The sequence below is a fragment of the Taudactylus pleione genome, unplaced genomic scaffold, assembly GCF_031769625.1.
Source record: "Taudactylus pleione unplaced genomic scaffold, aTauple2 ptg000253l, whole genome shotgun sequence".
In the NCBI taxonomy this organism is placed as follows: Eukaryota; Metazoa; Chordata; class Amphibia; order Anura; family Myobatrachidae; genus Taudactylus; species Taudactylus pleione.
The window spans coordinates 5,712,434-5,721,101 of NW_028284655.1; the positions used below are offsets into that span (position 1 = coordinate 5,712,434).

General features: G+C 47.6%; 1 protein-coding gene across 4 annotated transcripts in view; it reads left to right on the forward strand.

Annotated features, from left to right (window-relative positions):
- The window catches only part of ADAM9 (ADAM metallopeptidase domain 9), a 145,982-nt gene extending 137,804 nt beyond the window's left edge, over positions 1-8,178 (forward strand). For 3 of the 4 annotated variants that reach the window (XM_088480392.1, XM_088480395.1, XM_088480394.1), the window contains one exon: positions 4,062-8,178. In XM_088480392.1, the coding sequence (XP_088336518.1) occupies positions 4,062-4,140 (79 nt within the window). In that variant the 3' untranslated portion in view covers positions 4,141-8,178. The remainder of the gene's footprint in view (positions 1-4,061) is intronic. The other variant, XM_088480393.1, reaches the window with a different exon arrangement.
- The last annotated feature ends 490 nt before the right edge of the window (positions 8,179-8,668 follow it).

Consider the following 8,668-nt stretch of genomic DNA (forward strand, 5'->3'; position numbering starts at 1 on the left):
CGAAACTGCTCCCCAGCCCCGAAGACTGGCGTCCGTTGTCAACAGGACCCAATTTGGAACCCAGAACGGACGTCCCTTGTTGAGGTGGGTCGTCTTTAACCACCACGCAAGGGACAGGCGAACCTCCGGGGTGAGCACAATCGTCTGGAACTTCAGAGACTGAGGCAGCCCGTTCCACTTGGACAGGATCAGGTGCTGCAGAGGTCTGGAGTGAAACTGGGCGTATTCCACCATGTCGAACACCGACACCATGGAGCCCAGTAACCTCATCGCCGAGTGTAAGGACACCCGGCGGCTGTGCAGACAACTGCGCACCCTTGACTGTAAAGCAGAGATCTTGTCCTCCGTCACGAAGATCCTTTGCTGTCCCGAGTCCAATAAGGCTCCAAGATGCAGAATCCTCCGAGACGGGATTAGAGTGGACTTCTGCCAGTTGATTAGCCAGCCGTGCCGTTGCAGCAGTGCAATGGTCAGGTCCAAGTGGTGTAACAGGAGCTCTGGAGATCCTGCCACCAATAACAGGTCGTCCAAGTACGGCAACATGCGGACTCCTTGCAGCCGCAGAGAAGCCACCATGACCGCCATAGCGTCCTGTATGTCCAATGACACCATGTAGTCCCCAGGTTCCAGCGCCAGAATGATGGACCGTAGGGTCTCCATCCGAAACTTCGGGACCCGCAAAGACTTGTTGAGTGCTTTGAGGTTGAGAATCGGACGATATGACCCATTGGGTTTCTGTACCAAAAATAGATTTAAATAGAAACCCTGGCCCCTCTGGGAGAATGGAACAGGCACTATAACTCCAGCCTGGAGCATAGTGTGCAATACCTTCCGCAGCTCCGTAGCCTTGTTCCGGTCTGATGGTAGACCCGTGGTGAAGAATCGAGCCGGGGGTCTGTGCCGGAAGGAGAGGGCGTACCCGTGAGAGACCACCTCCAGAACCCAAGTGTCTGTCGTAGTGAACGACCAACACCGGGAGAACTGCAGCAGGCGGCCTCCCACCCTGGGATCCCCCAAGGGGAGACCCGGACCGTCAGGCCGCAGGCTTGTCATCTGGCTTGGGGGCCGGACGTCTGGTACTCCATGCCTGTTTCCGGGGCTTGACCGATTTCTTAGGGCCAGCCTGTCGAGGAAACGACTGTGGTTTGGGCCTGCCCTGGGCCCTAGATGACCGAAAGGACGATGGTCCAGAACCAGAAGGAGCAGCGGCCGACGGGAGACAAGCAGATTTGGCTGCCGCCAGCGTGGCCACAATCTTATCCAGATCCGGACCGAAGAGAACTTATCCGGTAAACGGCAACGCTGCCAGACCTTTCTTGGATCTGCGTCCGCCTTCCAGGATCGCAGCCACAAGGTGCGACGAGCAGCTACCGCTGCTGAAGAAATTCTAGACACCAGAGTACTAATGTCTAGAGCCGCCTCGTTGATGTAGGTGGCCGAATCACGGAGATTGCCAATCAACTCCGCCTGTTCGGCCGGACAGTCGGATTCAAAAGAAGCCTCTAATGAATCCGCCCAGCGCTCCATCGCTCTGGCAACCCAGCAAATGGCCATAGCCGGCCGTGCTGCCCCCCCTGCAAGGGAATAAGCGGACTTCAGGCAGATTTCTACCTTGCGGTCCGTAGCATCCTTAAGGGAGGACATGGATGGCATCGGCAATGTGGCACTACGGACAAGACGGGTCACGTGAGAATCCACCTGTGGAGGGGATTCACACTTAGCAAAATAATTATCCGCGAACGGATAAGCCACCGCCAGGCGTCTCTGCGGCTGGTATCTTTTGCCAGGTTGTTTCCACGCCTCCTCTAAATGGTCCACCAACTGACCCAAAAGAGGAAAGACTGTGGCATCGCCCTTCACATCTTTGAAAAAGGCATACTTAGATTTAGCCGCTGGGGGAACTTCGTCCTCAATCACCAAGGCTGTGCGGACCGCCCGAATAAGTCCAGGAATATATACTTTGGACTTAGCATCAGCGTCCTTAGTATGGAAAGGTTCCTGATCGTAAGGATCCAGAATCTCCCCATCATCAGACGTCCCTTCGTCATCCTCATAAGGAGCGGACAGAGACGCCACCGGCCTTTTATGAGGCCGCATCACAGACTCCCCTTGCAACACATCCGACAAGTGCTGTACAGAACTCGTCAGGGAGTTAACCCACGCTGGCTCCTGAGAACCCGGGAGCGGGGAAATAGGGAGACTGTGGGGTACCACCAATTGTCGTGGGAACCCCTGCATGGGTGACGACACCACAGACTGCTGGGACAAACCCATCGGAGTAAACGCGGGCTGCGGAGCTAACTGGCCCACTAAAGCTGTTAACGCCTGAGCGAAACAAGCCCAGGGCGGCTCCTGTACCGGTGCTGTAACCGTAATAGGCCGCGCCATGGACAAACACTGCCGGCAAAGGCCCTCCGCGCTACCCTCCCCCTCCGCTAACGGTACTTTGCACGTGGTACACTGTAGCCGGAGGGGAAAATCACTTTCAGACATTATGGCACCACGTATGTGACCTCTCTCACCAATTAAGTATTAAATAGGCGAGAGACCACCCTGCAGCACCGCACCGCAAGGGCTTTAGCAGAAAGAACAGGGACAGTAATAAAGCTGACAGTTTAGAGAAGAAAAGTTACAGGCAGCGCTAGCACAGTCACATACAATGCAGAGAAATAACAATTCCTGCACTAACAGCGCTGATCACTCAACTACACAGACACAGGGCCTGGTAGGACACAGCGCTGCATACACAGACCTGAGCCACAGCGGAGGAGAGGTATGCGGGGGGACCCAGACCACGATGCTTCCTTCCAGACTTCCAGCAGCGTTCACCATGCGTTGCAGAGAAGATGGCCGCCGAGGAGCAGAGAGAAGCTGGCCTGGGGGAGGAGCGCTGACACAGGACCAGTCAGCACAGTGCAGAGAGGGCTGTGTGCAGCGGGGGAGGCGCCGGCTGTGAGACAGGGAAGGCGCGCTCCCCTGGCATGCATTTAACCCCTGGGACGCCGCAGCGCTACCGCTCTGCTGCGGTCCGCTGTCCCAGGGGGTAGTGGAAGCGCAGGTTGGTCGCCTGGCTCCACGCTGCAGCCAGTCCCCAGGGAGCCCCCTGCCTGGGGACTTAGGACCATGTGATCAGCGGGGACCCACCGCGGGACCCCGCTGCTTACCTCTGTCCCCCTTGAATCCGGCCATGGTCCGGAGCATCTGGGGTCACCGCTAGCTGTGACCCCAGACGCCCACCAGCATCCCCGGATCAGTACCGGCGTTCTGGTACCGGCGGGGTGTAGGGAAGACAGCATGGACGTCAGGACTGACTGTCCATGCTGTTCATCCAGATGTGCAGCCACAGCTGCATGAAGAAAAAGCTTCAGGGGCTCTTCTAGCCCCCACTCCAACAGGTGCACCCGACTCCGGCCGGGCACCAAACTAAACTGAGGTGTCTTGGCCCGGGGGCGGGGTATAGGAGGGGGACCTAGTGCATCCTGGGAGGCTGAAAGCTTAACTCTTTGGTGCCCTGCGACTGACGTCACACCTATACCCCAAGGTATCCTGTGGATACCCTATGGACCCTGAAGTAGAAAAAGAATTAACCCCAATAAATCATTAACTTCTTACCCCTCTTAGTATTGCCAATCATAAACTATTTTTAACCACCCCCCACCCTTCATACCCTAACTTATCTGTTGGAGATCTCTTCTACTGAACCTGTCCCTCTCCTATAGCAGCTGTCGGTAAGGAGGAGGCGGGGGTCATGCGCAGACAGACGGGGAGAAGGGCCACACAGCTTATTGTTGCAGAGCACGGCCCCTGGGAGTGTGCTGACCCCACCCCCTCCCTACTCTCCAACATCGTAGCTGATGCAGCTGCAACTCTGGGTCCCCTGTTGGTGCGTGCATGCCCCATCTGCCCAACAACCTAAAAGCCTACCCTCCCTTTACTGCAACCCCAATGTTCCATTGTTCACTAGAATAACTCCAGTCAAGGTGCTTTTGGTTTTTGTGACTTTGTTTTCTTTAGACAGTAGACTTTCTCATTGACTTTTCCATTTGTTTCTGTTATCTCAGCAGGCCTCCACCTCCTCACCAAAGAGAAATGACTCCTAACATTGCCCCATCACGCCTTCCACCTGCCCCCCCGGTATAACATCCAGCTCCTGAATCAATTTAGCATTTTATTTGTGACTTTTTTTTTTTTACAATGACAAGGTACATCTGTGTTTGCGAGACATACAGCCTTCATGAAGTTTGGGAGAAAGACTAAATGCCTTCAGGTAGCACAAAGCCGCCGGAAGATCTGTCATCTGTGGGGTGTATGCACAGTGTATTTTCCAAGCAATTATTGGAGGATTTTCAGAAAAGATTTCAGCAGAATTTGGATTTTGACTTCAGAACAAACATTGTAATGAGGGGTATACTGCTCTTGTCCTCATTACTAGGCCTTACTGAGGAAGTTCTCATTTACATACAGTCATGGTAGAGAACTAATATGACCCTTGGAAATCATCATCTCAGTTTCATGTGTTTTTTCCAGACTGAATTCTCCAATCTGATTCATTCTCTTTGGTTTTACAGCATCATTGTTTAAAATGCAAAGTGATTTCTGATACCTGCTACCCTAATTACTCTTCTGTTTGGGATATAAATGAATACCAGTTTTTAATAAGAGTCACTTATGCAAGAAACAAATGATCTAGATTGTACAATACATATTTTATAATGATTATCAGAATGATATACCTGCAAAATGCCTTATGACCGATTCAGTCTAGTTTGTAGTTCGTACATTTATTGTATCCATCACCTAGACACAGCGATAACCATTTTATGGTTTGAACCAATCTGAAGCCAATGCACTCATTATAAACCAGAAACATACTGAGGCATGGACTGCCTCATGCCTCAGTTGATGTCACTAGTTCCTACTGAATGAATTGGCTGTATTTTCATACTTATTGCTTCAGTACTCAGAATAGCTGCTTCTGTTGTCTTTGTCTTTCTGGCATTTTTACTATGAGGTGATCCCACCTGACATCTACACTGTCGGTGTGGGTATTTAGGGGTTAAACATGTGGCCTATAAATATTTAGGACTGTAGACAATATATGCGTTGGACAGAAGATGCATTTATCATAAGTATTACACAAAAGTGCTGCTTGGGGAAATATCTAATGCAAAGTCTTTACTTTTTATTTGCAGCTAATCTCTCTTATGCCTCATATGTTTGAGATCATTGCAGAGCAGGGATAACAGATGAATATGTGCCATTATTTTTGCAGTAATGTGATTTCAATCAGTACAATATGTTTTAAGTCATTCTTAATCTGTAAGGAGAGTTGGATTAAAATGTCAGGGTCCCGGGGGACACTTAAAACAAGGGACACCTTTATGGCAGTGAAATTCAACCTTTTAAACTCGAGGCAGACTACATAAGATTTTAAAATTGCCAAGGCACACTATACGGCTATGTGTTGTGTGCGTGACTAATGAAAAAACATAAGCATTGGCTCCCACATAAAAATATACACACATATTGGCCTCCTCAGGAATAAAACACATTACAGTACAAGTACGCTGAGCTGACCACCACAGCACACTTGACAACTGCTCGCGGCACACTAGTGTGCCACGGCACGGTGGTTGAAAAACGCTGCCTTATGGTCTAAAATTAAGGTCATGCACAAAAGACGGCTTTTAAAAGTAGGCCGTTAATATTAAATGGGCAGTCAGATTAATCATAAAAGGAATATTTATTTAATATGTAGCTAAATGCAGTACAAATACAAAGATCATCCTAGTGACCGCTATACAATACAGAGTGCATTCTAGTGATTGCCACACAATATAGAAAGAATCCCAGTGATCATTATACAACACAGAGCGCAACCTAATGACTCCCATACAATTCAGAGATCATTTTGGTGGAAAAAAAAAAAAATACAAAACTGAGTGCATCCCAGTGACTGCCATATAGTAAAGTACCATACAGTACATAGAGCTTCCTAATGATCCTCATACAATACACAGAGCATCCCACTGACTGACAAAAGTTTTGTGACTGACAAAAAATATTTTCACTCATTATTAATTTCTCCTCAAATATAATGTATTCTTTCAACATCATCGTAACAATTTTTTTCAATATAATTAACCACTTTTCAATCATTAATTCCCTCTTACCCAATATTAATGAACTTTAACATCATCTTTTAACCACTTGTCTGGCTTGGTTGCTTCAGAAGCATCCTCTTCGGCCTGGGCTTTCCCTGACATGGTCACATCTGATGTGACCAGCCAGAAATGCCCACTGGGCGGTGACTGGAAGATAATCTTCAAGCATCCTCCAATCTCAGAGGGTCTTCCCAGCCCCTCTGCATTCTTGTATTCTCACCCCAGTGTCTGCCGTGCAGCTGATCAGGCAGCCTGGCGGCTGCTCCAGACTGCAGCAAACAGGTGGCTGCTGAGAGGAGCAGCTGCTAAGGGAATGTAAATCAAGCAGCCCTCAGCCCCCCAGTCTATAACCGGCGGCCGCAGAGAGGAGGAAGATGTAAAGTCGCGATGTTCTGTTATAGTGGTAGTCAATGTTTTTAAAAGATTGATATTAATGTTGTGTGTTTAAAGGCTTTGTAGCTAATGCTGACCACCTGCCAGGCGACCCTGACCTTGGGGAGCAGTCATGACACAACCTAGGCACATCAGGTCCTCCTTGGTTTGTTTCTTTCTGTTTTACCTTCCCTTCCAGGAGAGATGGATGCTAGTGGGAGCTGGTGGTAATGACTTTTTAAAAATACTCAAAAACAGAATTATTCTTTACTTAATTTTGTTGATTAAAAAATGTGGATATAATTCTCCTATTTGCAGTGTTATAAACATGATGGATGAAGATCATTTAAAAATGTATTTTTATAAGAATGTGTGCTGAAATGATTACTGATATATAGTTTGTGTGTCATAGTGCACTGTTCCATCCATATTTCCCTCTGTTCTCTCAATGTCAAACACTCCGTTTTAAACTGTGTGAGATCTTTGCAATAATTTACTTGAAGTATATAATATATTATACTTTTTGAAGAATGTATGTTTGAAATTCACTTTAACCAAGTGTCTCTAGATGGCTAATTTTATTTTTCTTGTTTCTGAGAAATTGTGACTAGTTAGGTTTTTAGAGACCATTTAATTGCTAATACTAAGATGATAAAAAACATAAATATTATCAGAATTCTCTGTACCATAATCACCTCATATTATCTTAAATCTCTTCTATCAGTTTAACTAATGTGTGATGCTCCCCTTTCAGGACTCGGGGATATGGCTGGTCTAAAACCATCAGAGGTGTAACTAGTTGTTATATGCGTCATACACTTACATGATAAATTGTTAGACCTGCCGAGCGATCCAAGGATTTGGCAAGGTTATGCAGAAATGACCTTGTGCATACACACTTACCAATCGGCCACCTGATATGTCTGGCCAGAAGAGCCAGCTGTGATGTCATTATCGCAGGTTCCTGTGGGCAGCATATCGCCCATGTGTACACACACACTTTCAGATATATCGCCTCTGCCGTGCAGCACAGCCGCTGCATTATATGTCAGATAGATGTCATTCACAGATATATTGTGTGTACACACTGCCAGATGGACTGAACGATATATAGTCCGTCGGCAGTACGAACGACCTATAGCCTAGTGTGTACCCAGCATTAGGCACCATAATAGTGCTCATAGCCTGTGTAATACTTGCATATACATTGCCCTTGCCCTATGCAAAATGAAAGAGAACCCCTGTAATTGCGCTGGATCATCCACCTAGCCCAGTGCTTTCTACTAGTGATTTTCCTTTTACTAGTGTATAGAACAAGGAGCGGGGAGACGGAGTAGTCACAATAAGCATGCTGCTCTGACTATTGTTTGCATTTCTCTACTACTCTCAAAGGGGATGTAGTTAAAATGCTGGCGGCCAGGATCCCGGCTGCCGATATACCGATGCCGGTATTCTGACTGCTGGCAAAATGCCAACACAGCTATCCCGAATTATAGCAGGATACCGGCCTCAGCATCCCGGAAGCCCGAACGTCCGGATACCGGTAAGTCCGCCATTGTACTGTAATGGTTAGGTTTAGCCACCCCTGGGAGGACATTAGGGTTAGGCACACCCTGGTGAGGGTAAGGATTAGGATACGGGAGGGGAGGATAGGGTTAGACACCCCTGGGGGGAGGTTAGGGAGAGGGGTGGGGATAGGGTACTTACCTCCCCTGTCGGGCTCTGCAGTGTTCGGGGTTCTGGCGTCGGGATTTGAACCGGCGGCTATTGATATTCATACCACTCCCCTCTCAAAGATATGCTTTGTTAAGAAATTATATTGTGATAATGCCATAGCATTCTGGCTTTTATGTGTGATTATTTAACCATTAGGTGGCACTCTCCTTTTGTAGTCTATAAATAATATTTTACAAAATAATCTCAACTATTCTGCCTTTTTAGTCTATATAACAGGAGTCCACAAAAGTGGTTTTGCTAACTTTTTAATAATGCTTTTTCCCTGTTTTAATTAAAATTGTCCAGTACAGTGTCAATAAGTGTATGGTAACAAACGCCTCTCCAATGAAGTAATACATACCATAAGCATACACTATATTTGTATTACCATATTCTATTTATTGATAAGCGAGTCG